Genomic DNA, 26897 nt, shown 5'->3' with positions numbered 1-26897 from the left:
GCATCAGAGGCTCTCTGTTACCTCTATACATTCCTGAAAAATCAAGAAAGTAAGAGAAGTTGTGGTGGGCTGCATCCCACCGCACACAGACATCTGCCATTGGGTTGGCTTCTCTCCCTCTCCTCCTTTGCCCCTCACAGCTGCTTCCCGTAGCTTCATTCTGTCATTCTGCTGCAGAAGCTGAGTGCTCTCCTGAAGTCCAGGATCTGCTGTCTCCTGCTCTCCTTCCTCCCTCCTTTCAGTATCTTGAACGCCACCAAAGCAGCTCTTGATTGCCATGTCCCAAAGCCATGTCTTCCCTGTTAGCAAAGAGCAGGTGCATCTGTGCATCACCCCACCTGCTCCCTCCAGGGTTTGTAGCAAGAAGCTGTTCCTGACGCCCTCCAGAAATCTCCTTGACCGCTTGTGTCCTGCAAGCAGATCTCTGGGTGCTTTGGGGAGCTTGCTGGCAAAGCTGCTGTGTCTTATTGACTCTTCTGTGTTTCTCCCGCTGTTTAGGCAGGTCAAGGCCAAAGGAGAAAGCACAGCAGCTCTGCTGGGAACACCAGACCACCTCCTCTCCGTCTGTGGCCACCAGCAGAGGCACGGTAATGAGCTTCCCCCTTGCTGGGACACTTCTCCGTGGCGTCGGCAGGGCACTTGTGTGAGCAAAGGCACCCAGACTCAGCAGGCCTGGCGTAGCCTCACTGTTCCCGGGGAGAGGGTTCCTGCTGTCCCCGAGCAGGGACGATGCCAGGGCTGCACTGCAGTGTCCCAGCAGCAGCTCCAGCCCTCCTGGCCACCAGCAAGCCCTGGTTCTCTGGAGGGCCAGCACACTGTGCCCCTCAGCCCAACTCTCCTCCCTCACCAGGGGGCCCTCTCTTCTCGTCCTGCCCCGCGCAGTGACTGCAGCCCCTGCTGCCAGCTTTCCTGCCAGCACTGCCGCCAGCACTGCCGGGCATCTCTCGCCACGGCTGCTCGCGCTGCCCAGCTCCACAGCACCCTCAGGGCGCTGGCGGTGACGTGACTTCGCTCCCTGCCTTCCTCCCATAGGCCTTTTTAATATACCTCAGACCTTCAGAGAGGACAGACATCGTCCTCGTCATCATCGAGGCCATGACAGACTGCAGCATCTTTGACAAGGAGGTGGCAACAAAGATGCTGGATGAGGTCATGGCAGACCCTGACTTGTCGCAGATGGATGTAAGTGGCCGGTGGCTGGATTGCCCTGCCCTTGAGCCCTGTCAGGCCTTCTTGCTCCCTCCGTCCCTCCCTCCCAAACCCAGCTGTATCGGGCACCAGAAGACACGTGAAGGCAGCAGAGAGGGATGGGAAGGGCAGGTGAGGAAAGGGCTGCACCCCAGTGGCAGCACCATCCTCACCTGTGTCCCCTCCAGGTGCCAGCAATCCTGAGCTGCATCCACGAAAACCTGGAAGAGATCAGCACGGCACCAGCCCAGCAGAGCGTGGAGTCACTGCTTCTCCTGATAGCTAGAAAGCGCCCTGGGGAGGCAGTCAGCACCATGCTGAAGATCGCTCCGCGAGGAGACAGGTACTGGCCCTGACAAGCACCCTGAGGGCTTGTTCCCTGTGGGCAGAGGGGTTCGGGGACTCTCCGGCTGCCAGCCCCACCGAGAACACCGCCACCTCAGCCCTCTCCTGCTGCCCAGGGCATCCCAGCCGAGGGGCAGGGTCTGTGTCCCGCGGGGCTGTCCCGGGCCGTGCTGCTGTGGCCGAGGCAGCCCAGCTGACAGAGCGCTCTGTCTTGCAGCACTGCCCTGGCCATGTGGGAGGTGATCTTCTCCTTACCTGAGACCTTGGAGAACGTTTTGAAGGAGCTGTTCATCCAACTCCAGGACCCGCAGAACACATTCTTCTGCACCTACTCAGATCAAACCTCCCTCCTTTCCTTGGCTGTGAGTTACCAGAAAAAGCCTTGGTGCCCTTGTGCTCCCTGACCGTGGGAACCAGGAGCTGCATGGCACGGGGAGCCTCCCCAGCTCTGCCGGCCACTGACTGCTGGGTTTCTTTCAGCTGCTGGCCTCCCGTAATTTGGAAGATGAGGTGTTTGAGCCAATGTACAAAGTCGAGAGGTTTCTGAGGAGTTCAAACGCGGGGATGCTCTCGCTGGTGCTCACAGGCCTCGTCACACTGTCAGAGAGAGCTGACATGGTGAGCAGGGCGTCATGACGGGAGCCGTGTTGGCAGCCCGGGGCTGGGGCAGTGGGTAAGGCGGTGGCTTGGCCTTGGCTGGCAGTCAGGCGGTGGGGTGACTGCTCCAATTGCCCTCCCTGCCGTGGTGGGCCCTGTGGCTGCCTGGGGAGCTTTCCAGGTGCAGACCTTTTCAGAGGAATGGTGACTCTCTTTTTCACACAGGCAAGGAAAATGCAGGTCCTCCTGCCAGACATGACGGAGGTCCTGCAGGGCGGCAACAAAGATATCAAGAGGAAGGCCCTGGTGGTCTTCCAAAATGTGATGGGTCGCCTGAGGAAGGAGGAGGCCAGCCCCATCGCTGTGCAGCTGGTGGAGAAGCTCCTGCCCCTCTTTGACCATGTAAGGCTGATGTGGGAGCTTGAGCCCCACGGAGGGGCACGGGGCAATGATGGCTGTCCTGCAGCCCAGCCCTGCAGGCAGCACTCCAAGCAGGGCCTTCTGTCCTCTCTGCCCCGGGCTCTTGTGGGATGGCTTCTGGGTTCTGCAGCCCAGCCCAGCTTCTCCCTGGCAGCTGCGCTCAGAGCCCCGAGGGCTCCCCGAGCTGCGCTGCCGGGCAGGACCACGTGTTCTCCGCAGACTCCGCGGCAAAGGGGCTGAGGAGGAGCCAGTGGTGCGTGCCACGGAGGTGTTGCCGGGGACCTCCTGCTCAGCCCGGCTGTGGGGAGCTCTTCCCTAGCAAGGCTGGTGCAGCTGGCGGGGAGTGCTGGGTGGCTGGGGGAGCGCTTGGAGGCACAGCCACTGCCTGAAGGAACTCTCCTGAGAGGTCTTTCTCGAGCCCGGGGCCATTCAGCTGTGGCTGCGGGTTTGGCGCGCAATGCCGGTGTGCAGAAGCCGACCCCGGCGCATCTCCCCTGACCCCAGCCATGCTAACGTTTCTGCTCACCGTGGGCAGAGAGCTAGTGTTGCTGAAGTGCTGCTGCGCTTCTCCCTACCAGGAGTTCAGCCAGCTGAGAGAGCTCTCCATCAGCCTCTTTGGAAACCTCATGAAGGCTGTGGTGGGGAAGAACAAGAGCCAGGTGAAGGTGCCAGTGCGAATGGGCCTGCTCCCACTCTTCTTCCACATGAGTGACCAAGTGCAGAGCGTGGCCAAGGTACAGATTTCCAAGCTAAGCAGGGATGCAGGGAAGAGACCCCCAGATGTTTGAGGCGGGGCACGTCCCAGCTTCCTAAGGGCAGGACCACCCCAGGAACAAAGCCAAGGGGAGAGGGACGCCAGGTCTCCTTCCCCAGACCATGGTGCCATCTCCCAGCTTCTGCTGCTCTGCAGGTCTCCGGGGAAGCCCTCCTTGCTGCAGCAGAGCTGCTCAAGTGGCAAGAACTCAGCCACCTGCTGCAGACCCAGCAGACATGGAGGATCGGAGAGTGCTTGGTGAGCACAGCCCCCAAGCCCCTGGGCCCAGGCTGGACGAGGGCTGCCCCCCGTGTCTGGGGTGCGGGCTCTGCAGCTGTGCCTCGCCTGCCTGGCTCCAGCCCGGAGTCCGCAGCCTGGAGCTGCATCCTTGGTCCCTGTCCTCAGGAGCAGAGCCCCCAAGGGCTCTTCTCCACGGCCCTCTCCCCTCCCTGCACAATGCAGGCTGGTGGGCTCTCAGCACCCGGGGCTGGGGGGAGTGGGCAGGGGGGGGTGGAACCTGGGGGGAGTGTGGGAGGAGGCACTGCTCCGCCCAAGTGGGGAGGGGCTGCGACATGCCCATGCCCTTGTGCTCCCTGCAGCTGGCGCGGGACTGGAGCAGGGCTGAAGACTACTGTCGTCAGAGCCTGCCGTACCTGGAGGATGCTCAGGCCACCTTGCGAGAGACAGCCGTCAGGTTCCTCGGTGAGCCGCAGCCCCCGGGGTCCCTCTCTTGGCAGCCTGGCCCCAGTCCCTGCTGCTGCACTGGCAGCAAGGAGCAGCCCTGTGGCTGCCAGGGCCCCAGCGGTCCCGCGCAGGCCCTTGGCCTCCCTCTCCCAGCCCTGCCCGCGCAGGTGGGCTTGGGGGCTGCCTTGCTTGCTCCCAGCCCCCTTGGCTGGTGGTCTTCCCTGGGGTCAACCCTGATGAGGGGGAGGCAGCCATGCAGCCCAGCTGGCAGGGACGGGGACTGTGCTGTGGGGAGCACGCTGGGGAGCGGCAGGTCTGACAAAGCTCTGTGCCTAGGGCTTGCCGTGCCACCCCTGAGGGACCAAAGCCCAGAGATGGTGTGGGCGATCTGCAGTGGTGAGTAGAGAGCACGGTCTGGAGGGGATGCCTGGGGGTCTCTGCAGACGCGGGCGTTCATCTCAGCTCTGTTTCTCTCTGGCGCAGCCCTTGAGAACTTGGTGAAAGACCACAAGCCCTCCATCTCATCCCTGGCAGCTCAGACCATCCTCATCCTCAAGTCTCCAAAGAAGAAGCCAAGATCAGGACGCACCCTGCGAGCACTCTGCTGCTGCTGCTGCTGCTAAGCCAGGCAGAGGTGCAGCCTTCTTGGGGAAGTGGCTGTATTTTAATAAAGCTGGAACAACAGGCCGAAACCCACGGCGTCCTTCAGATGTGTGAGAGACACCCAGCGAGGCCAGGGCACAGGAAGGCTGGTCCCTGCTCTGGTCACCCCACTGTTACAGAGGGGATGGAAAAATCAAATATCCAGATAGTGCTGCTATCTACTCTACATGTACCAGACAGTGGTGGCTCCACTCGTACCCTGGCTATCTCGACAGTTTGAAGGCGTTTATAACAAGACACGTAGCAATAGGCACGTCGTCTTAGGAAATGCTTAGTTGTGAAATAGTTGTGCCTTGCTAAGTGCTCTACCTGAGCTGAGCGCACTAATCAGGAGCTGAAGTGAGTGAGAGGTCAACTAGTGAACACAGCGAGGAAGAATATTCACTCTTTCCCTCTGGCTTGCTTTTCATTCAGGAATATTTAACTGAATTTCACCGTTTTTAAAACTAATTTGTGCTTCTGATTTGCTCAATAAATCTTGCCCCAGTAAGGGAACAGGACACTCTGCTCTGTATAAAAATTGGCAAATTCCCCATTGTTCGCACACCGTAAAAGTTAAAGGGTGAAAGAAAGAAAAATTTCTTTTCAGCTTTCCCTGTGGCACCAATAATGTCTACATGCTTTTTACTCCATTTTCCTCTACAAGTAACTGAATAGGTAGCTCCAGCATCAACTAGAAAATCCGGGGTTTGGGTCCCCAGCTGGATTGTAACCAGGGCTTCTGCTGGGGAATTCTCCCCCGTCCTCTTCATACGTCTGACAAAGGCATCTGCTGTGCTGCCGGTCTTGATTTTTCTTCAGAATAGGGACATTCGTTTTTCCAGGGCCTTTCTTCTTTACACTTTGCACACTGATTTTTCCCAATCTCTCTCCTATTGCAGTTATTTTATCCATTCCTCTACCACACCCCCAACCTCATCCCCGGTTTGTTCCCCTACCGCTCGTTGGGGAGGGGTGGGTGGCTTAAACCACTCCCTGTTCTGCCTGATCTTGTTGGCTTCCAGTTCTCCCTGCGGTAGGACTGGATCCCTCAGAATTCAACTGCCCCACTCTACAGCTCCCACCAGGATTTCTTTCACCAGAAATCCTTCACAACAGGCAGGCAGACGCCTCTCAGATTCTCTTCACATCTCATCTCCTCTCCACTCCTTGCAGCCGCGCCGGGCCGAGTCCGGCCCGGTCGGCCACCCGGCGGGAGGCCAGAGGGTGAGGGCCGCAAGGCCCTCAAGGCTCGCGCCTCCCCCTCTCTGACCCCGCTCAGCTGCTTCACATCTTCTCTACTTTTTTTCTGTTTTCCGCTTCTTAAATACCTTATCGCAGAGGCGTTATCCAGGAACATTGTGCTATGAATTGGCTCGGCCTTGGCCAGCAGCGGATCAGCCCTGGGCCCGGCCGAGCACGCCGGACAAAGGGGAAACAACTTCTAGCAGCTTCTTACAGAAACTGCCAACGCAGCCCCCAACCCGCGCCCCCGCCCCCCGCCCCACTACAGAAAACTAACACAAGGCCCCAGGAGGGGTCCTGGGTGGGCCAGTGCTGGAAGAGATGGTCAGGGCCGGGGAAGGGCTCTGATTGTGAGGGGCCGGTCTCCACCATGGTCACAAGCCAGACAGAGGAGAAATCCGGGGAGACTGGAATCTCCATTTCCGGGATCTTCCCAGTCCTCAGAGGGCAAACTCAGGGGAAGAAGTTTCATTCTCCTTTTCCCCTTTTCTGCAGGAGCTCTTCCTCTTTGGTGGGGGAGGGGGAAGAGAAGAGGGAAGCGACCAAAAGCAGGATTTCTGTTAAGCTGGAGTGATTTTTCAGTCTTTAATGGTGTTGAGGGGGAGAGGCAGGGCTCTGCAGCACACCAAAAGCAAAGAGATGCCGTGTGGGCACGCCGGGGTGTCTGAACATGGGGCTCTGCGACAGCGCAGAGGGCAACAGGGAGGTCCCGGGGGGACGTGAGGGCAAAGGGTGGGCCGGGGGCACCCTGAGAGCACTCAGGTGCCCAGGGCTGAGCCAGCCCGCTGCACCCCATGGAACCCTGCCGCTCCCGGCCCAGGCAGCGTGTCACAGTGGGGTCTATTGTGACCTCCCCATTCCGACACCCCACCCCACCGTATACGGTCAGCACGGCTGTGCCCCCCTCGCCCTCAGTGTCCAGCAGGACAGCAACGGGACAGGGCAGCAGCACGGAGCTGGCGAGGAGCCCGCGAGGAGCCCACGTCTTACCCTGCTGGCCCCGGCAGAAGCCCGCAGCACCGAGGCCTTTCTCCAAACCTTCCCCCACATCCCCACTCCTACTCCTTTTCTCCATCCCGCAGGATGGCAGAGAGGCCCCCCAGCTGCCCCAGTGTGGCCTGGGAGGGAGGCCAGACGTCCCAGGAGAGCAGCTCTCCGTGGGAGCCCAACGAGGTGTCGATGGTGGAGCCGCTGCAGATTGGTCAGTGAGGGGCCATCTTGGTCGGGGCAGGGCTGGGGCCAGCCAGCGCACCCTGCTCCACGCCAGCGTCACGTTTCCCGGCACGTGGGCAGCAGGGGTCCCGCGGGCGGGGGCACGATTCCGCCTGAATGACAGGGATGCTCAGGGCTGGCAGCTGGCCCCAGCACAGCCTCTCCCAAAGAGGGAGAGAGCAGAGGGGACCCAGCTCCTGCTCCGGACACAGGCAGCCAGAGGCAGCTGGGCTGGCAGCAGGCAGCCCTCCTGTGGGACAGGGACCTTTCCTGCCCACCTGCAAGAGAGTTCCTCAGCGCAGGGCACTGGGGGCTTTCCCCGCCGCGCCGTGCTCCAGCATGGCAGCCCGTCTGCCGGGCACCCTCCAGCCCTGGCACGCACAGGAACACTGTGCCAAGGGAGTGGGCAGGGGCTGGACGCAGGGCAGATTTCCTGCCTCTGCTCTCTCCTGGCCCCGGCCCCTCTCCACACCCTCCCTGCTCTCCTCCTTCCTTAGATGACAGCTGGTTGCCTGTCTACGCCGTGGAACAGGCAACTGTGGACTTCATCCAGGCCTTTGCCAGCAGCCCCCAGCAGGTAACCGTGGCCATTTCACCTGTGCCAGCGCCGGCCTCTGCTGACAGGGGCTCTGCTGCCGGGCTGCTGGAGCTGTGCTGGCTGGGCAGGGCTGCTTCTCCCAGCTCTCCCGCATGGCACTGCACCCCCACTGCTCCGGTCCCGCCGGCCGTGTGTGTCCCCTCTCACGCTCCCCATCTCTCTGTCTCTGTCCCCGCCTGCCAGGAGGAGCGCCTGAAGATGAAGTTCCTTAAATGCATCTGCGTCCTGTGCCGAACCGCCAAGCAGCACGACTTGTGTCAGGGCCTGGATGTCTTCTGCCACAGATACCAGCTGGCAGAGAAGATCCAGGTGAGGGGAAACCCCACGGCTCTGCGGAAGGGCCTGGCCAGCACGGGCATCCTGTGGGGACAGTGCCTGGGCAGGGCCAGGGTCTGGTGGCACTGGGTGCTGGCAGCTGCCAGGGCCCATCCCAGTTGTGCTCTGCAGGTGCTGCTGGAAGAGGAGCCCAGGGACAAAATGCAAACGGCCATGCGGCAGAAAGCCATGGGTGCCATTGCCGCATTGAGGTACCTGCCCATCCCTCCTGGGGACCCTGTCCCAGAGGTCCGTGTCCACCTACACGAGGCCTTGAGGCTCTGCTCCCAACACCACCGTCTGAGTGGCCCCTCTCCCTCTTTGCAGCTCAGTGGGGATTCTGCTGGAGAGCAAAAAGAGCAGCCTCCTACGAGCCTGCTTCTCCAGTGTCTTCTTCCTTCCACCAAACGCCAAAATCCGTGGCCTGGGCATTTTTCTCTACCCTCAGGTAAGTGCTGGGTGAGCTACAGGAGCCCCCAGCCCCTCTGGGCTGCTCCCTGGCCACACCGTGCTGCGATATGAGCAGAGAGCCAAGGCAGGGCAGGGTCTCGGCTTTGCTTTCCCACCCTCAGCCTTTCGTCCCCTTCCCCTAAGCCTGGCCACGTCCCGCGCCGCAGGCTGCTCCGCCTGCAGCAGATTGCCTGTCCCTGGGTCTCCCCCCCCCGGCCACTGCGATGCAGTGCAGGAGGCCTCCCTTGGCTCTACGAGTTCACATTCGTCTCCTGGGGTGAGAGGGACAGCAGGCGGCACTGCCACAACTCTGTCTTCCTTGCAGACCCTGATTGCCGTGGACGAGATGCTGTGGACATTGGTGCTCAGCGCTCCCGCCTGCAGAGTCAGCGAGCAGCTGCAGAGTATCTTCCAGGTCTGGCACGTGCAAAGAGCGGGGCTGTTCCTCACCCTGCAGGGAAGGGATTGTCCACTCCTGAGTGGACGGCCCGCACCTTTGCTCGAGAGCTGAGGAAGCCGCCATGGACTGTGCGAGTCCAGCTCAGGAGCTGAGCCCGCGCTGCTTGTGCTGGAGCGGGTGTCTGCTGCCGGGGCTCACCAGCAGCTTCTCTCACCTCACCCCAGATGCTGCTGAACTTCACCGACTCTGAGAGAGCAGAGGTGCGGGAGAGGGCTGTGGAGAGGATTAGCTCACTGAGCTGTTTGCTGAGCAGGCATTCCTCGCTGGAGGTAAGGAGCCAGGCACCCTCCAGCCAGGCCGTCTCCCCCTCACTGCACACCAGAGCAGCCTGCAGCTCTCCCCATGCGGGGTTGTCACCCATGTCGCTGCTTTGGGAGCTGTGGCCGGCGTGGCCCTGCGAAGCCCTGGCTCACCCCAGGGTGTGTCCAGGGCTTTGGCACCAGCTGCCTGCCCTCAACCCTGCTGCTGTTCTGCCTCCCGCACACAGGCCTGGCACCACTTTGGCAGAGGAATAGACGGCCCCGTCAGCTACAGAGAGATCCAGATCCCAGTCCTGGGGCAGCTGCTGGGACGGCTCTTCCTTTTCTGGTCTTCGGAGGATGTGACAAAGCGTCCAGCATCAGAGGCTCTCTATTACCTCTATACATTCCTGAAAAATCAAGAAAGTAAGAGAAGTTGTGGTGGGCTGCATCCCACCGCACACAGACATCTGCCATTGGGTTGGCTTCTCTCCCTCTCCTCCTTTGCCCCTCACAGCTGCTTCCCGTAGCTTCATTCTGTCATTCTGCTGCAGAAGCTGAGTGCTCTCCTGAAGTCCAGGATCTGCTGTCTCCTGCTCTCCTTCCTCCCTCCTTTCAGTATCTTGAACGCCACCAAAGCAGCTCTTGATTGCCATGTCCCAAAGCCATGTCTTCCCTGTTAGCAAAGAGCAGGTGCATCTGTGCATCACCCCACCTGCTCCCTCCAGGGTTTGTAGCAAGAAGCTGTTCCTGACGCCCTCCAGAAATCTCCTTGACCGCTTGTGTCCTGCAAGCAGATCTCTGGGTGCTTTGGGGAGCTTGCTGGCAAAGCTGCTGTGTCTTATTGACTCTTCTGTGTTTCTCCCGCTGTTTAGGCAGGTCAAGGCCAAAGGAGAAAGCACAGCAGCTCTGCTGGGAACACCAGACCACCTCCTCTCCGTCTGTGGCCACCAGCAGAGGCACGGTAATGAGCTTCCCCCTTGCTGGGACACTTCTCCGTGGCGTCGGCAGGGCACTTGTGTGAGCAAAGGCACCCAGACTCAGCAGGCCTGGCGTAGCCTCACTGTTCCCGGGGAGAGGGTTCCTGCTGTCCCCGAGCAGGGACGATGCCAGGGCTGCACTGCAGTGTCCCAGCAGCAGCTCCAGCCCTCCTGGCCACCAGCAAGCCCTGGTTCTCTGGAGGGCCAGCACACTGTGCCCCTCAGCCCAACTCTCCTCCCTCACCAGGGGGCCCTCTCTTCTCGTCCTGCCCCGCGCAGTGACTGCAGCCCCTGCTGCCAGCTTTCCTGCCAGCACTGCCGCCAGCACTGCCGGGCATCTCTCGCCACGGCTGCTCGCGCTGCCCAGCTCCACAGCACCCTCAGGGCGCTGGCGGTGACGTGACTTCGCTCCCTGCCTTCCTCCCATAGGCCTTTTTAATATACCTCAGACCTTCAGAGAGGACAGACATCGTCCTCGTCATCATCGAGGCCATGACAGACTGCAGCATCTTTGACAAGGAGGTGGCAACAAAGATGCTGGATGAGGTCATGGCAGACCCTGACTTGTCGCAGATGGATGTAAGTGGCCGGTGGCTGGATTGCCCTGCCCTTGAGCCCTGTCAGGCCTTCTTGCTCCCTCCGTCCCTCCCTCCCAAACCCAGCTGTATCGGGCACCAGAAGACACGTGAAGGCAGCAGAGAGGGATGGGAAGGGCAGGTGAGGAAAGGGCTGCACCCCAGTGGCAGCACCATCCTCACCTGTGTCCCCTCCAGGTGCCAGCAATCCTGAGCTGCATCCACGAAAACCTGGAAGAGATCAGCACGGCACCAGCCCAGCAGAGCGTGGAGTCACTGCTTCTCCTGATAGCTAGAAAGCGCCCTGGGGAGGCAGTCAGCACCATGCTGAAGATCGCTCCGCGAGGAGACAGGTACTGGCCCTGACAAGCACCCTGAGGGCTTGTTCCCTGTGGGCAGAGGGGTTCGGGGACTCTCCGGCTGCCAGCCCCACCGAGAACACCGCCACCTCAGCCCTCTCCTGCTGCCCAGGGCATCCCAGCCGAGGGGCAGGGTCTGTGTCCCGCGGGGCTGTCCCGGGCCGTGCTGCTGTGGCCGAGGCAGCCCAGCTGACAGAGCGCTCTGTCTTGCAGCACTGCCCTGGCCATGTGGGAGGTGATCTTCTCCTTACCTGAGACCTTGGAGAACGTTTTGAAGGAGCTGTTCATCCAACTCCAGGACCCGCAGAACACATTCTTCTGCACCTACTCAGATCAAACCTCCCTCCTTTCCTTGGCTGTGAGTTACCAGAAAAAGCCTTGGTGCCCTTGTGCTCCCTGACCGTGGGAACCAGGAGCTGCATGGCACGGGGAGCCTCCCCAGCTCTGCCGGCCACTGACTGCTGGGTTTCTTTCAGCTGCTGGCCTCCCGTAATTTGGAAGATGAGGTGTTTGAGCCAATGTACAAAGTCGAGAGGTTTCTGAGGAGTTCAAACGCGGGGATGCTCTCGCTGGTGCTCACAGGCCTCGTCACACTGTCAGAGAGAGCTGACATGGTGAGCAGGGCGTCATGACGGGAGCCGTGTTGGCAGCCGGGGGCTGGGGCAGTGGGTAAGGCGGTGGCTTGGCCTTGGCTGGCAGTCAGGCGGTGGGGTGACTGCTCCAATTGCCCTCCCTGCCGTGGTGGGCCCTGTGGCTGCCTGGGGAGCTTTCCAGGTGCAGACCTTTTCAGAGGAATGGTGACTCTCTTTTTCACACAGGCAAGGAAAATGCAGGTCCTCCTGCCAGACATGACGGAGGTCCTGCAGGGCGGCAACAAAGATATCAAGAGGAAGGCCCTGGTGGTCTTCCAAAATGTGATGGGTCGCCTGAGGAAGGAGGAGGCCAGCCCCATCGCTGTGCAGCTGGTGGAGAAGCTCCTGCCCCTCTTTGACCATGTAAGGCTGATGTGGGAGCTTGAGCCCCACAGAGGGGCACGGGGCAATGATGGCTGTCCTGCAGCCCAGCCCTGCAGGCAGCACTCCAAGCAGGGCCTTCTGTCCTCTCTGCCCCGGGCTCTTGTGGGATGGCTTCTGGGTTCTGCAGCCCAGCCCAGCTTCTCCCTGGCAGCTGCGCTCAGAGCCCCGAGGGCTCCCCGAGCTGCGCTGCCGGGCAGGACCACGTGTTCTCCGCAGACTCCGCGGCAAAGGGGCTGAGGAGGAGCCAGTGGTGCGTGCCACGGAGGTGTTGCCGGGGACCTCCTGCTCAGCCCGGCTGTGGGGAGCTCTTCCCTAGCAAGGCTGGTGCAGCTGGCGGGGAGTGCTGGGTGGCTGGGGGAGCGCTTGGAGGCACAGCCACTGCCTGAAGGAACTCTCCTGAGAGGTCTTTCTCGAGCCCGGGGCCATTCAGCTGTGGCTGCGGGTTTGGCGCGCAATGCCGGTGTGCAGAAGCCGACCCCGGCGCATCTCCCCTGACCCCAGCCATGCTAACATTTCTGCTCACCGTGGGCAGAGAGCTAGTGTTGCTGAAGTGCTGCTGCGCTTCTCCCTACCAGGAGTTCAGCCAGCTGAGAGAGCTCTCCATCAGCCTCTTTGGAAACCTCATGAAGGCTGTGGTGGGGAAGAACAAGAGCCAGGTGAAGGTGCCAGTGCGAATGGGCCTGCTCCCACTCTTCTTCCACATGAGTGACCAAGTGCAGAGCGTGGCCAAGGTACAGATTTCCAAGCTAAGCAGGGATGCAGGGAAGAGACCCCCAGATGTTTGAGGCGGGGCACGTCCCAGCTTCCTAAGGGCAGGACCACCCCAGGAACAAAGCCAAGGGGAGAGGGACGCCAGGTCTCCTTCCCCAGACCATGGTGCCATCTCCCAGCTTCTGCTGCTCTGCAGGTCTCCGGGGAAGCCCTCCTTGCTGCAGCAGAGCTGCTCAAGTGGCAAGAACTCAGCCACCTGCTGCAGACCCAGCAGACATGGAGGATCGGAGAGTGCTTGGTGAGCACAGCCCCCAAGCCCCTGGGCCCAGGCTGGACGAGGGCTGCCCCCCGTGTCTGGGGTGCGGGCTCTGCAGCTGTGCCTCGCCTGCCTGGCTCCAGCCCGGAGTCCGCAGCCTGGAGCTGCATCCTTGGTCCCTGTCCTCAGGAGCAGAGCCCCCAAGGGCTCTTCTCCACGGCCCTCTCCCCTCCCTGCACAATGCAGGATGGTGGGCTCTCAGCACCCGGGGCTGGGGGGAGTGGGCAGGGGGGGGTGGAACCTGGGGGGAGTGTGGGAGGAGGCACTGCTCCGCCCAAGTGGGGAGGGGCTGCGACATGCCCATGCCCTTGTGCTCCCTGCAGCTGGCGTGGGACAGGAGCAGGGCTGAAGACTACTGTCGTCAGAGCCTGCCGTACCTGGAGGATGCTCAGGCCACCTTGCGAGAGACAGCCGTCAGGTTCCTCGGTGAGCCGCAGCCCCCGGGGTCCCTCTCTTGGCAGCCTGGCCCCAGTCCCTGCTGCTGCACTGGCAGCGAGGAGCAGCCCTGTGGCTGCCAGGGCCCCAGCGGTCCCGCGCAGGCCCTTGGCCTCCCTCTCCCAGCCCTGCCCGCGCAGGTGGGCTTGGGGGCTGCCTTGCTTGCTCCCAGCCCCCTTGGCTGGTGGTCTTCCCTGGGGTCAACCCTGATGAGGGGGAGGCAGCCATGCAGCCCAGCTGGCAGGGACGGGGACTGTGCTGTGGGGAGCACGCTGGGGAGCGGCAGGTCTGACAAAGCTCTGTGCCTAGGGCTTGCCGTGCCACCCCTGAGGGACCAAAGCCCAGAGATGGTGTGGGCGATCTGCAGTGGTGAGTAGAGAGCACGGTCTGGAGGGGATGCCTGGGGGTCTCTGCAGACGCGGGCGTTCATCTCAGCTCTGTTTCTCTCTGGCGCAGCCCTTGAGAACTTGGTGAAAGACCACAAGCCCTCCATCTCATCCCTGGCAGCTCAGACCATCCTCATCCTCAAGTCTCCAAAGAAGAAGCCAAGATCAGGACGCACCCTGCGAGCACTCTGCTGCTGCTGCTGCTGCTAAGCCAGGCAGAGGTGCAGCCTTCTTGGGGAAGTGGCTGTATTTTAATAAAGCTGGAACAACAGGCCGAAACCCACGGCGTCCTTCAGATGTGTGAGAGACACCCAGCGAGGCCAGGGCACAGGAAGGCTGGTCCCTGCTCTGGTCACCCCACTGTTACAGAGGGGATGGAAAAATCAAATATCCAGATAGTGCTGCTATCTACTCTACATGTACCAGACAGTGGTGGCTCCACTCGTACCCTGGCTATCTCGACAGTTTGAAGGCGTTTATAACAAGACACGTAGCAATAGGCACGTCGTCTTAGGAAATGCTTAGTTGTGAAATAGTTGTGCCTTGCTAAGTGCTCTACCTGAGCTGAGCGCACTAATCAGGAGCTGAAGTGAGCGAGAGGTCAACTAGTGAACACAGCGAGGAAGAATATTCACTCTTTCCCTCTGGCTTGCTTTTCATTCAGGAATATTTAACTGAATTTCACCGTTTTTAAAACTAATTTGTGCTTCCGATTTGCTCAATAAATCTTGCCCCAGTAAGGGAACAGGACACTCTGCTCTGTATAAAAATTGGCAAATTCCCCATTGTTCGCACACCGTAAAAGTTAAAGGGTGAAAGAAAGAAAAATTTCTTTTCAGCTTTCCCTGTGGCACCAATAATGTCTACATGCTTTTTACTCCATTTTCCTCTACAAGTAACTGAATAGGTAGCTCCAGCATCAACTAGAAAATCCGGGGTTTGGGTCCCCAGCTGGATTGTAACCAGGGCTTCTGCTGGGGAATTCTCCCCCGTCCTCTTCATACGTCTGACAAAGGCATCTGCTGTGCTGCCGGTCTTGATTTTTCTTCAGAATAGGGACATTCGTTTTTCCAGGGCCTTTCTTCTTTGCACTTTGCACACTGATTTTTCCCAATCTCTCTCCTATTGCAGTTATTTTATCCATTCCTCTACCACACCCCCAACCTCATCCCCGGTTTGTTCCCCTACCGCTCGTTGGGGAGGGGTGGGTGGCTTAAACCACTCCCTGTTCTGCCTGATCTTGTTGGCTTCCAGTTCTCCCTGTGGTAGGACTGGATCCCTCAGAATTCAACTGCCCCACTCTACAGCTCCCACCAGGATTTCTTTCACCAGAAATCCTTCACAACAGGCAGGCAGACGCCTCTCAGATTCTCTTCACATCTCATCTCCTCTCCACTCCTTGCAGCCGCGCCGGGCCGAGTCCGGCCCGGTCGGCCACCCGGCGGGAGGCCAGAGGGTGAGGGCCGCAAGGCCCACAAGGCTCGCGCCTCCCCCTCTCTGACCCCGCTCAGCTGCTTCACATCTTCTCTACTTTTTTTCTGTTTTCCGCTTCTTAAATACCTTATCGCAGAGGCGTTATCCAGGAACATTGTGCTATGAATTGGCTCGGCCTTGGCCAGCAGCGGATCAGCCCTGGGCCCGGCCGAGCACGCCGGACAAAGGGGAAACAACTTCTAGCAGCTTCTTACAGAAACTGCCAACGCAGCCCCCAACCCGCGCCCCTGCCCCCCGCCCCACTACAGAAAACTAACACAAGGCCCCAGGAGGGGTCCTGGGTGGGCCAGTGCTGGAAGAGATGGTCAGGGCCGGGGAAGGGCTCTGATTGTGAGGGGCCGGTCTCCACCATGGTCACAAGCCAGACAGAGGAGAAATCCGGGGAGACTGGAATCTCCATTTCCGGGATCTTCCCAGTCCTCAGAGGGCAAACTCAGGGGAAGAAGTTTCATTCTCCTTTTCCCCTTTTCTGCAGGAGCTCTTCCTCTTTGGTGGGGGAGGGGGAAGAGAAGAGGGAAGCGACCAAAAGCAGGATTTCTGTTAAGCTGGAGTGATTTTTCAGTCTTTAATGGTGTTGAGGGGGAGAGGCAGGGCTCTGCAGCGCACCAAAAGCAAAGAGATGCCGTGTGGGCACGCCGGGGTGTCTGAACATGGGGCTCTGCGACAGCGCAGAGGGCAACAGGGAGGTCCCGGGGGGACGTGAGGGCAAAGGGTGGACCGGGGGCACCCTGAGAGCACTCAGGTGCCCAGGGCTGAGCCAGCCCGCTGCACCCCATGGAACCCTGCCGCTCCCGGCCCAGGCAGCGTGTCACAGTGGGGTCTATTGTGACCTCCCCATTCCGACACCCCACCCCACCGTATACGGTCAGCACGGCTGTGCCCCCCCTCGCCCTCAGTGTCCAGCAGGACAGCAACGGGACAGGGCAGCAGCACGGAGCTGGCGAGGAGCCCGCGAGGAGCCCACGTCTTACCCTGCTGGCCCCGGCAGAAGCCCGCAGCGCCGAGGCCTTTTCTCCAAAGCTTCCCCCACATCCCCACTCCTACTCCTTTCCTCCATCCCGCAGGATGGCAGAGAGGCCCCCCAGCTGCCCCAGTGTGGCCTGGGAGGGAGGCCAGACGTCCCAGGAGAGCAGCTCTCCGTGGGAGCCCAACGAGGTGTCGATGGTGGAGCCACTGCAGATTGGTCAGTGAGGGGCCATCTTGGTCGGGGCAGGGCTGGGGCCAGCCAGCGCACCCTGCTCCACGCCAGCGTCACGTTTCCCGGCACGTGGGCAGCAGGGGTCCCGCGGGCGGGGGGCACGATTCCGCCTGAATGACAGGGATGCTCAGGGCTGGCAGCTGGCCCCAGCACAGCCTCTCCCAAAGAGGGAGAGAGCAGAGGGGACCCAGCTCCTGCTCCGGACACAGGCAGCCAGAGGCAGCTGGGCTGGCAGCAGGCAGCCCTCCTGTGGGACAGGGACCTTTCCTGCCCACCTGCAAGAGAGTTCCTCAGCGCAGGGCACTGGGGGCTTTCCCCGCCGCGCCGTGCTCCAGCATGGCAGCCCGTCTGCCGGGCACCCTCCAGCCCTGGCACGCACAGGAACACTGTGCCAAGGGAGTGGGCAGGGGCTGGACGCAGGGCAGATTTCCTGCCTCTGCTCTCTCCTGGCCCCGGCCCCTCTCCACACCCTCCCTGCTCTCCTCCTTCCTTAGATGACAGCTGGTTGCCTGTCTACGCCGTGGAACAGGCAACTGTGGACTTCATCCAGGCCTTTGCCAGCAGCCCCCAGCAGGTAACCGTGGCCATTTCACCTGTGCCAGCGCCGGCCTCTGCTGACAGGGGCTCTGCTGCCGGGCTGCTGGAGCTGTGCTGGCTGGGCAGGGCTGCTTCTCCCAGCTCTCCCGCATGGCACTGCACCCCCACTGCTCCGGTCCCGCCGGCCGTGTGTGTCCCCTCTCACGCTCCCCATCTCTCTGTCTCTGTCCCCGCCTGCCAGGAGGAGCGCCTGAAGATGAAGTTCCTTAAATGCATCTGCGTCCTGTGCCGAACCGCCAAGCAGCACGACTTGTGTCAGGGCCTGGATGTCTTCTGCCACAGATACCAGCTGGCAGAGAAGATCCAGGTGAGGGGAAACCCCACGGCTCTGCGGAAGGGCCTGGCCAGCACGGGCATCCTGTGGGGACAGTGCCTGGGCAGGGCCAGGGTCTGGTGGCACTGGGTGCTGGCAGCTGCCAGGGCCCATCCCAGTTGTGCTCTGCAGGTGCTGCTGGAAGAGGAGCCCAGGGACAAAATGCAAACGGCCATGCGGCAGAAAGCCATGGGTGCCATTGCCGCATTGAGGTACCTGCCCATCCCTCGTGGGGACCCTGTCCCAGAGGTCCGTGTCCACCTACACGAGGCCTTGAGGCTCTGCTCCCAACACCACCGTCTGAGTGGCCCCTCTCCCTCTTTGCAGCTCAGTGGGGATTCTGCTGGAGAGCAAAAAGAGCAGCCTCCTACGAGCCTGCTTCTCCAGTGTCTTCTTCCTTCCACCAAACGCCAAAATCCGTGGCCTGGGCATTTTTCTCTACCCTCAGGTAAGTGCTGGGTGAGCTACAGGAGCCCCCAGCCCCTCTGGGCTGCTCCCTGGCCACACCGTGCTGCGATATGAGCAGAGAGCCAAGGCAGGGCAGGGTCTCGGCTTTGCTTTCCCACCCTCAGCCTTTCGTCCCCTTCCCCTAAGCCTGGCCACGTCCCGCGCCGCAGGCTGCTCTGCCTGCAGCAGATTGCCTGTCCCTGGGTCTCCCCCCCCCGGCCACTGCGATGCAGTGCAGGAGGCCTCCCTTGGCTCTACGAGTTCACATTCGTCTCCTGGGGTGAGAGGGACAGCAGGCGGCACTGCCACAACTCTGTCTTCCTTGCAGACCCTGATTGCCGTGGACGAGATGCTGTGGACATTGGTGCTCAGCGCTCCCGCCTGCAGAGTCAGCGAGCAGCTGCAGAGTATCTTCCAGGTCTGGCACGTGCAAAGAGCGGGGCTGTTCCTCACCCTGCAGGGAAGGGATTGTCCACTCCTGAGCGGACGGCCCGCACCTTTGCTCGAGAGCTGAGGAAGCCGCCATGGACTGTGCGAGTCCAGCTCAGGAGCTGAGCCCGCGCTGCTTGTGCTGGAGCGGGTGTCTGCTGCCGGGGCTCACCAGCAGCTTCTCTCACCTCACCCCAGATGCTGCTGAACTTCACCGACTCTGAGAGAGCAGAGGTGCGGGAGAGGGCTGTGGAGAGGATTAGCTCACTGAGCTGTTTGCTGAGCAGGCATTCCTCGCTGGAGGTAAGGAGCCAGGCACCCTCCAGCCAGGCCGTCTCCCCCTCACTGCACACCAGAGCAGCCTGCAGCTCTCCCCACGCGGGGTTGTCACCCATGTCGCTGCTTTGGGAGCTGTGGCCGGCGTGGCCCTGCGAAGCCCTGGCTCACCCCAGGGTGTGTCCAGGGCTTTGGCACCAGCTGCCTGCCCTCAACCCTGCTGCTGTTCTGCCTCCCGCACACAGGCCTGGCACCACTTTGGCAGAGAAATACACGGCCCCGTCAGCTACAGAGAGATCCAGATCCCAGTCCTGGGGCAGCTGCTGGGACGGCTCTTCCTTTTCTGGTCTTCGGAGGATGTGACAAAGCGTCCAGCATCAGAGGCTCTCTATTACCTCTATACATTCCTGAAAAATCAAGAAAGTAAGAGAAGTTGTGGTGGGCTGCATCCCACCGCACACAGACATCTGCCATTGGGTTGGCTTCTCTCCCTCTCCTCCTTTGCCCCTCACAGCTGCTTCCCGTAGCTTCCCAGCTGTCATTCTGCTGCAGAAGCTGAGTGCTCTCCTGAAGTCCAGGATCTGCTGTCTCCTGCTCTCCTTCCTCCCTCCTTTCAGTATCTTGAACGCCACCAAAGCAGCTCTTGATTGCCATGTCCCAAAGCCATGTCTTCCCTGTTAGCAAAGAGCAGGTGCATCTGTGCATCACCCCACCTGCTCCCTCCAGGGTTTGTAGCAAGAAGCTGTTCCTGACGCCCTCCAGAAATCTCCTTGACCGCTTGTGTCCTGCAAGCAGATCTCTGGGTGCTTTGGGGAGCTTGCTGGCAAAGCTGCTGTGTCTTATTGACTCTTCTGTGTTTCTCCCGCTGTTTAGGCAGGTCAAGGCCAAAGGAGAAAGCACAGCAGCTCTGCTGGGAACACCAGACCACCTCCTCTCCGTCTGTGGCCACCAGCAGAGGCACGGTAATGAGCTTCCCCCTTGCTGGGACACTTCTCCGTGGCGTCGGCAGGGCACTTGCGTGAGCAAAGGCACCCAGACTCAGCAGGCCTGGCGTAGCCTCACTGTTCCCGGGGAGAGGGTTCCTGCTGTCCCCGAGCAGGGACGATGCCAGGGCTGCACTGCAGTGTCCCAGCAGCAGCTCCAGCCCTCCTGGCCACCAGCAAGCCCTGGTTCTCTGGAGGGCCAGCACACTGTGCCCCTCAGCCCAACTCTCCTCCCTCACCAGGGGGCCCTCTCTTCTCGTCCTGCCCCGCGCAGTGACTGCAGCCCCTGCTGCCAGCTTTCCTGCCAGCACTGCCGCCAGCACTGCCGGGCATCTCTCGCCACGGCTGCTCGCGCTGCCCAGCTCCACAGCACCCTCAGGGCGCTGGCGGTGACGTGACTTCGCTCCCTGCCTTCCTCCCATAGGCCTTTTTAATATACCTCAGACCTTCAGAGAGGACAGACATCGTCCTCGTCATCATCGAGGCCATGACAGACTGCAGCATCTTTGACAAGGAGGTGGCAACAAAGATGCTGGATGAGGTCATGGCAGACCCTGACTTGTCGCAGATGGATGTAAGTGGCCGGTGGCTGGATTGCCCTGCCCTTGAGCCCTGTCAGGCCTTCTTGCTCCCTCCGTCCCTCCCTCCCAAACCCAGCTGTATCGGGCACCAGAAGACACGTGAAGGCAGCAGAGAGGGATGGGAAGGGCAGCTGAGGAAAGGGCTGCACCCCAGTGGCAGCACCATCCTCACCTGTGTCCCCTCCAGGTGCCAGCAATCCTGAGCTGCATCCACGAAAACCTGGAAGAGATCAGCACGGCACCAGCCCAGCAGAGCGTGGAGTCACTGCTTCTCCTGATAGCTAGAAAGCGCCCTGGGGAGGCAGTCAGCACCATGCTGAAGATCGCTCCGCGAGGAGACAGGTACTGGCCCTGACAAGCACCCTGAGGGCTTGTTCCCTGTGGGCAGAGGGGTTCGGGGACTCTCCGGCTGCCAGCCCCACCGAGAACACCGCCACCTCAGCCCTCTCCTGCTGCCCAGGGCATCCCAGCCGAGGGGCAGGGTCTGTGTCCCGCGGGGCTGTCCCGGGCCGTGCTGCTGTGGCCGAGGCAGCCCAGCTGACAGAGCGCTCTGTCTTGCAGCACTGCCCTGGCCATGTGGGAGGTGATCTTCTCCTTACCCGAGACCTTGGAGAACGTTTTGAAGGAGCTGTTCATCCAACTCCAGGACCCGCAGAACACATTCTTCTGCACCTACTCAGATCAAACCTCCCTCCTTTCCTTGGCTGTGAGTTACCAGAAAAAGCCTTGGTGCCCTTGTGCTCCCTGACCGTGGGAACCAGGAGCTGCATGGCACGGGGAGCCTCCCCAGCTCTGCCGGCCACTGACTGCTGGGTTTCTTTCAGCTGCTGGCCTCCCGTAATTTGGAAGATGAGGTGTTTGAGCCAATGTACAAAGTCGAGAGGTTTCTGAGGAGTTCAAACGCGGGGATGCTCTCGCTGGTGCTCACAGGCCTCGTCACACTGTCAGAGAGAGCTGACATGGTGAGCAGGGCGTCATGACGGGAGCCGTGTTGGCAGCCGGGGGCTGGGGCAGTGGGTAAGGCGGTGGCTTGGCCTTGGCTGGCAGTCAGGCGGTGGGGTGACTGCTCCAATTGCCCTCCCTGCCGTGGTGGGCCCTGTGGCTGCCTGGGGAGCTTTCCAGGTGCAGACCTTTTCAGAGGAATGGTGACTCTCTTTTTCACACAGGCAAGGAAAATGCAGGTCCTCCTGCCAGACATGACGGAGGTCCTGCAGGGCGGCAACAAAGATATCAAGAGGAAGGCCCTGGTGGTCTTCCAAAATGTGATGGGTCGCCTGAGGAAGGAGGAGGCCAGCCCCATCGCTGTGCAGCTGGTGGAGAAGCTCCTGCCCCTCTTTGACCATGTAAGGCTGATGTGGGAGCTTGAGCCCCACGGAGGGGCACGGGGCAATGATGGCTGTCCTGCAGCCCAGCCCTGCAGGCAGCACTCCAAGCAGGGCCTTCTGTCCTCTCTGCCCCGGGCTCTTGTGGGATGGCTTCTGGGTTCTGCAGCCCAGCCCAGCTTCTCCCTGGCAGCTGCGCTCAGAGCCCCGAGGGCTCCCCGAGCTGCACTGCCGGGCAGGACCACGTGTTCTCCGCAGACTCCGCGGCAAAGGGGCTGAGGAGGAGCCAGTGGTGCGTGCCACGGAGGTGTTGCCGGGGACCTCCTGCTCAGCCCGGCTGTGGGGAGCTCTTCCCTAGCAAGGCTGGTGCAGCTGGTGGGGAGTGCTGGGTGGCTGGGGGAGCGCTTGGAGGCACAGCCACTGCCTGAAGGAACTCTCTTGAGAGGTCTTTCTCGAGCCCGGGGCCATTCAGCTGTGGCTGCGGGTTTGGCGCGCAATGCCGGTGTGCAGAAGCCGACCCCGGCGCATCTCCCCTGACCCCAGCCATGCTAACGTTTCTGCTCACCGTGGGCAGAGAGCTAGTGTTGCTGAAGTGCTGCTGCGCTTCTCCCTACCAGGAGTTCAGCCAGCTGAGAGAGCTCTCCATCAGCCTCTTTGGAAACCTCATGAAGGCTGTGGTGGGGAAGAACAAGAGCCAGGTGAAGGTGCCAGTGCGAATGGGCCTGCTCCCACTCTTCTTCCACATGAGTGACCAAGTGCAGAGCGTGGCCAAGGTACAGATTTCCAAGCTAAGCAGGGATGCAGGGAAGAGACCCCCAGATGTTTGAGGCGGGGCACGTCCCAGCTTCCTAAGGGCAGGACCACCCCAGGAACAAAGCCAAGGGGAGAGGGACGCCAGGTCTCCTTCCCCAGACCATGGTGCCATCTCCCAGCTTCTGCTGCTCTGCAGGTCTCCGGGGAAGCCCTCCTTGCTGCAGCAGAGCTGCTCAAGTGGCAAGAACTCAGCCACCTGCTGCAGACCCAGCAGACATGGAGGATCGGAGAGTGCTTGGTGAGCACAGCCCCCAAGCCCCTGGGCCCAGGCTGGACGAGGGCTGCCCCCCGTGTCTGGGGTGCGGGCTCTGCAGCTGTGCCTCGCCTGCCTGGCTCCAGCCCGGAGTCCGCAGCCTGGAGCTGCATCCTTGGTCCCTGTCCTCAGGAGCAGAGCCCCCAAGGGCTCTTCTCCACGGCCCTCTCCCCTCCCTGCACAATGCAGGCTGGTGGGCTCTCAGCACCCGGGGCTGGGGGGAGTGGGCAGGGGGGGGTGGAACCTGGGGGGAGTGTGGGAGGAGGCACTGCTCCGCCCAAGTGGGGAGGGGCTGCGACATGCCCATGCCCTTGTGCTCCCTGCAGCTGGCGCGGGACAGGAGCAGGGCTGAAGACTACTGTCGTCAGAGCCTGCCGTACCTGGAGGATGCTCAGGCCACCTTGCGAGAGACAGCCGTCAGGTTCCTCGGTGAGCCGCAGCCCCCGGGGTCCCTCTCTTGGCAGCCTGGCCCCAGTCCTTGCTGCTGCACTGGCAGCGAGGAGCAGCCCTGTGGCTGCCAGAGCCCCAGCGGTCCCGCGCAGGCCCTTGGCCTCCCTCTCCCAGCCCTGCCCGCGCAGGTGGGCTTGGGGGCTGCCTTGCTTGCTCCCAGCCCCCTTGGCTGGTGGTCTTCCCTGGGGTCAACCCTGATGAGGGGGAGGCAGCCATGCAGCCCAGCTGGCAGGGACGGGGACTGTGCTGTGGGGAGCACGCTGGGGAGCGGCAGGTCTGACAAAGCTCTGTGCCTAGGGCTTGCCGTGCCACCCCTGAGGGACCAAAGCCCAGAGATGGTGTGGGCGATCTGCAGTGGTGAGTAGAGAGCACGGTCTGGAGGGGATGCCTGGGGGTCTCTGCAGACGCGGGCGTTCATCTCAGCTCTGTTTCTCTCTGGCGCAGCCCTTGAGAACTTGGTGAAAGACCACAAGCCCTCCATCTCATCCCTGGCAGCTCAGACCATCCTCATCCTCAAGTCTCCAAAGAAGAAGCCAAGATCAGGACGCACCCTGCGAGCACTCTGCTGCTGCTGCTGCTGCTAAGCCAGGCAGAGGTGCAGCCTTCTTGGGGAAGTGGCTGTATTTTAATAAAGCTGGAACAACAGGCCGAAACCCACGGCGTCCTTCAGATGTGTGAGAGACACCCAGCGAGGCCAGGGCACAGGAAGGCTGGTCCCTGCTCTGGTCACCCCACTGTTACAGAGGGGATGGAAAAATCAAATATCCAGATAGTGCTGCTATCTACTCTACATGTACCAGACAGTGGTGGCTCCACTCGTACCCTGGCTATCTCGACAGTTTGAAGGCGTTTATAACAAGACACGTAGCAATAGGCACGTCGTCTTAGGAAATGCTTAGTTGTGAAATAGTTGTGCCTTGCTCAGTGCTCTACCTGAGCTGAGCGCACTAACCAGGAGCTGAAGTGAGTGAGAGGTCAACTAGTGAACACATCGAGGAAGAATATTCATGTCATCCCTCCAGAGGACCCTCAGAGACCACTGACTCAAAATACTGAGCATGCGCAGTGGAGTGGAGAGTAGGGAAATTGTATGAATATGTGTAGTTATATCCTATAAATATCTAATGACACTTTGAATAGTGAAGTGGAGATTTAGAAGAATAAAGGACTAGTCAGAATAAAATTATTAAATGAGAGAAATCAAGTCAGTTTATAAGAGAGTAGTAATTTCTATATAGCCTAGAAGAACCCTGCATAGCAACGTCATTCTCGTGTGAAAATATAATCTATAAACAAATCTCACACTTTTCTAGTACTGATTTCATTCACTTTGTCCTCCTAGCACTAATCACCTGTCTCCTTAAATCGCTCATCACTACCTCTATTCCCCAACGAGTTTCTCTGTGTTTTTCTTCAATTATCCTAAGCATCAACTCTGGTGAGACCACAACTTGATTCTTAGGAGTCACCAGCCATCCTTTTCCACCCACATTTGAATTAAGTGATTTAGGTAATTCCAGATCAACCTTACTGTCGTTTGGGGTTTGTTGTTCGAATCTCATTTCTTTAACTGCTACTATTGCCATGATGCCTTTCTCTGCTACCTCCTTAGCTGCTTGATTGGCTAATCTCTTTCCAGTGTTCACTGGGGAATTCCCAAATCGGTGGGCTCTGCAACGCATTATTGCAACTTCTATAGGTTTCTGCACCACTTGAAGCAATTGCAAAATCTCTTCTCGGCGTTTGATGGATGTTCCTTGTGCTGTCAGCATTCCTCTCTCTTTCCATATGGCGCCATGAGCGTGCACTACCCCAAGACCATACTTTAATCAGTCCGGAGATTCACTCTTATCTCCTGCCCATTTTGGGGCTATCGGTGCAGCCTTTTGTGCCGAGGTATTCACTGGAAGCGGCCTTGCATCGATAACTGAGCTTGTCGCTGCTTTTGCACATCCAGCCAATCTTTCCACTTCACACAAAGCTGCTTCCGTCGGTAAATAACTCAAATTCTGGGTCAGGTATAGGTTCTTCTGTTATCGAATTTAAAAAAGCGGCAGGCTTTATTCTCGTGCTTGTTTGTAATTGTTCCAATCATCAATTTTATATTTGAGCATCCTGCTTAGGATGTGACCTCCTTTCTGTTTCAGAGCAGAAAGTACCATATGCAGAACATAAACTGTGATTCGCTCTCCTGTTGTCAGCTTACGAGCTTCTTGAATCAGGAGGACAGTCGCTGCTACAGTTCATAAACAGCCTGGCCATCCTTGGCTAACATTGGTAAAGGGTAGCTTTCAGACGATCTATAAAATCTGCATATGGCTCATTAGCTCCTTGCAGCACATTAACAAAAGATTGAGGTCCTTCTCCCTTTGATGCTGGAATTTTTCTCACTGCCCTAAGAGCAATATGTCTAATTTGAGTACACACTTCCCACGTGAACTGTGCCTGCAGGAGCAGGTTACTATAAGTACCTTCTCCTCTCAATTGTTCATATCCTATTGGAATATGTTGTTTTAAATTTGTAACACTTTGCACAGTACATCCTTCTTTAAAATCTGCATGCCATGTCAGAAATTGTTTATGTGTTAACACCATTTTCATTAATTATTTCCAATCATGTGGAGCCAGAGCATACATCTCTGCTGTTGCCTCAGTAAGATTTTAGTAAAAGGAGAATGTATCCCTCCCTTCTTTACTGTTCGTCACAGATTCTTTATAGCATCATTACTCAGAGGCTACCAAACTGGCTTCTCATTAGCTTGATACATAACTGGACAGTCTAAGGCAATTTGCCAGTCTGCATTGCCTCTTTTTTTTAGTCTCCCCAGATATTACGCGTTTCAGCATTCACAGCTGCATGACTAGCATTCACATCTCGCAGAGGAGGGAACAGATGAGGTTTCTTTTCAGAGTCCATTTAAACCACATTAAATAAATCTACATAAAGAGAGGTTTCGTTATTAGCAAGAACAGTATCAGGAAAAGAATTGACAGGTGGAACCCAAGGCAAATCTGGCATGCCAGACTGCGGCGACGACAGCGACGGTAAAGGCACGCAAGCAGGGTGTACAACCCAATGTTCCCTGGGGAACAGGAATACAGCACAGAGTTTTATGCACCAAGCCACAGCACAGAGTTCTCTGTGCTAATCCCTCCCCCCACCAGTTTCTGGGGAGATACCATTGTTACACAGGGACGTGCTCACAGGTTGAGTGTCTGGTAATGGGGGTGCCGACGCCTCAGGCAAAGAAGAATTAGTAGATTCTGTTGAAGCATTCTCAAGGGTTAGCATGATTTGTCCCCAAGTGCCTAAGTTTTTGCAAGCTTGGCTGTCTCCTGCTGCAGCAGCTTTTTGAAGGCTTGCGCCCACTCTTTCCCAAGCCTTTAGATGAAAAGTCCTGTCTGCAGGAAATTGTGGATGATTATCACGAATCCACTCTAATAAAGTAATTAATTGTTGGCTGGTAACAGTCCTACCCTGTGTTTTTAGCATTCTTCCCATTACGTCAATGCTTTGCATCTGTTCTGAGGATAGTTTCCCTCCCATGGTTCCCAGTTTCTCACCTGTATACAGGTGATGGTTGCACCTCCAGATGTGTGGATCCTCAATCGTAGTTTCTGGATTCCGACCTCTGGTACAACTGGGCTATGCCACCAGTGTGGGCTCTATTCAAGACTCTTTTAAAGTTTCTGTACCTTTTGAAGTTTAAATGCGTCCCTGTTCGGACACCATCTGTGGCATATTGAGACAAAGTGACTAGCAAGACAGCAAGTGAGCCAAAGTGAGTGCGCTAAGGCACATTTATTTTGACAA

General features: G+C 59.2%; 4 protein-coding genes across 4 annotated transcripts; all 4 read left to right on the top strand.

The window, feature by feature from the left end:
- The first annotated feature begins 531 nt into the window (after positions 1–531).
- On the top strand, positions 532–3548 carry LOC147598856 (uncharacterized). The gene is made up of 7 exons (XM_086759996.1): positions 532–587; positions 1033–1182; positions 1377–1531; positions 1751–1895; positions 2014–2151; positions 2356–2532; positions 3129–3548. Exons 2-7 carry the CDS (start codon positions 1096–1098, stop codon positions 3336–3338), a joined length of 912 nt encoding a protein of 303 aa, XP_086616122.1. The 5' UTR covers positions 532–587; positions 1033–1095; the 3' UTR covers positions 3339–3548.
- A 6509-nt stretch (positions 3549–10057) lies between these two features.
- On the top strand, positions 10058–13074 carry LOC147598855 (uncharacterized). The gene is made up of 7 exons (XM_086759997.1): positions 10058–10113; positions 10559–10708; positions 10903–11057; positions 11277–11421; positions 11540–11677; positions 11882–12058; positions 12655–13074. Exons 2-7 carry the CDS (start codon positions 10622–10624, stop codon positions 12862–12864), a joined length of 912 nt encoding a protein of 303 aa, XP_086616123.1. The 5' UTR covers positions 10058–10113; positions 10559–10621; the 3' UTR covers positions 12865–13074.
- Positions 13075–16071: 2997 nt separating this feature from the next.
- LOC147598854 (maestro heat-like repeat family member 5) lies at positions 16072–19208 on the top strand. Its single transcript, XM_086760109.1, has 9 exons — positions 16072–16163; positions 16318–16604; positions 17114–17193; positions 17398–17523; positions 17662–17741; positions 17857–17977; positions 18305–18394; positions 18604–18708; positions 18927–19208. The coding sequence occupies exons 1-9, from the start codon at positions 16072–16074 to the stop codon at positions 19206–19208; spliced, it is 1263 nt and encodes a 420-aa protein (XP_086616235.1).
- Positions 19209–19587: 379 nt separating this feature from the next.
- Positions 19588–23667, top strand: LOC147598853 (maestro heat-like repeat-containing protein family member 7). Its single transcript, XM_086760108.1, has 10 exons — positions 19588–19643; positions 20089–20238; positions 20433–20587; positions 20807–20951; positions 21070–21207; positions 21412–21588; positions 22185–22340; positions 22517–22618; positions 22960–23062; positions 23528–23667. The coding sequence occupies exons 2-10, from the start codon at positions 20152–20154 to the stop codon at positions 23665–23667; spliced, it is 1203 nt and encodes a 400-aa protein (XP_086616234.1). The 5' UTR covers positions 19588–19643; positions 20089–20151.
- Positions 23668–26897: the final 3230 nt, after the last annotated feature.

This window comes from Chlamydotis macqueenii, chromosome 15 (genome assembly GCF_036417535.1).
Source record: "Chlamydotis macqueenii isolate bChlMac1 chromosome 15, bChlMac1.mat, whole genome shotgun sequence".
NCBI classification, from domain to species: Eukaryota; Metazoa; Chordata; class Aves; order Otidiformes; family Otididae; genus Chlamydotis; species Chlamydotis macqueenii.
The sequence above is the reverse complement of the archived record's forward strand: the minus strand, read 5'-3'. Positions and strand labels throughout refer to the sequence as shown.

Bases quoted from the DNA above. Each gene is read 5' to 3' on its own strand.
- LOC147598856 (XM_086759996.1), top strand. From the start codon at position 1,096: ATGACAGACTGCAGCATCTTTGACAAGGAGGTGGCAACAAAGATGCTG. The intron at 1,532-1,750 runs GTACTGGCCCTG...TCTGTCTTGCAG, and splicing joins ATCGCTCCGCGAGGAGACAG to CACTGCCCTGGCCATGTGGG. The intron at 2,533-3,128 runs GTAAGGCTGATG...TCTCCCTACCAG, and splicing joins TCCTGCCCCTCTTTGACCAT to GAGTTCAGCCAGCTGAGAGA.
- LOC147598855 (XM_086759997.1), top strand. From the start codon at position 10,622: ATGACAGACTGCAGCATCTTTGACAAGGAGGTGGCAACAAAGATGCTG. The intron at 11,678-11,881 runs GTGAGCAGGGCG...TTTTTCACACAG, and splicing joins TGTCAGAGAGAGCTGACATG to GCAAGGAAAATGCAGGTCCT. The intron at 12,059-12,654 runs GTAAGGCTGATG...TCTCCCTACCAG, and splicing joins TCCTGCCCCTCTTTGACCAT to GAGTTCAGCCAGCTGAGAGA.
- LOC147598854 (XM_086760109.1), top strand. From the start codon at position 16,072: ATGGGGCTCTGCGACAGCGCAGAGGGCAACAGGGAGGTCCCGGGGGGA. The intron at 16,605-17,113 runs GTCAGTGAGGGG...CTCCTTCCTTAG, and splicing joins GGTGGAGCCACTGCAGATTG to ATGACAGCTGGTTGCCTGTC. The intron at 17,742-17,856 runs GTACCTGCCCAT...CCCTCTTTGCAG, and splicing joins GGTGCCATTGCCGCATTGAG to CTCAGTGGGGATTCTGCTGG.
- LOC147598853 (XM_086760108.1), top strand. From the start codon at position 20,152: ATGACAGACTGCAGCATCTTTGACAAGGAGGTGGCAACAAAGATGCTG. The intron at 20,588-20,806 runs GTACTGGCCCTG...TCTGTCTTGCAG, and splicing joins ATCGCTCCGCGAGGAGACAG to CACTGCCCTGGCCATGTGGG. The intron at 23,063-23,527 runs GTGAGCCGCAGC...TCTCTGGCGCAG, and splicing joins GACAGCCGTCAGGTTCCTCG to CCCTTGAGAACTTGGTGAAA.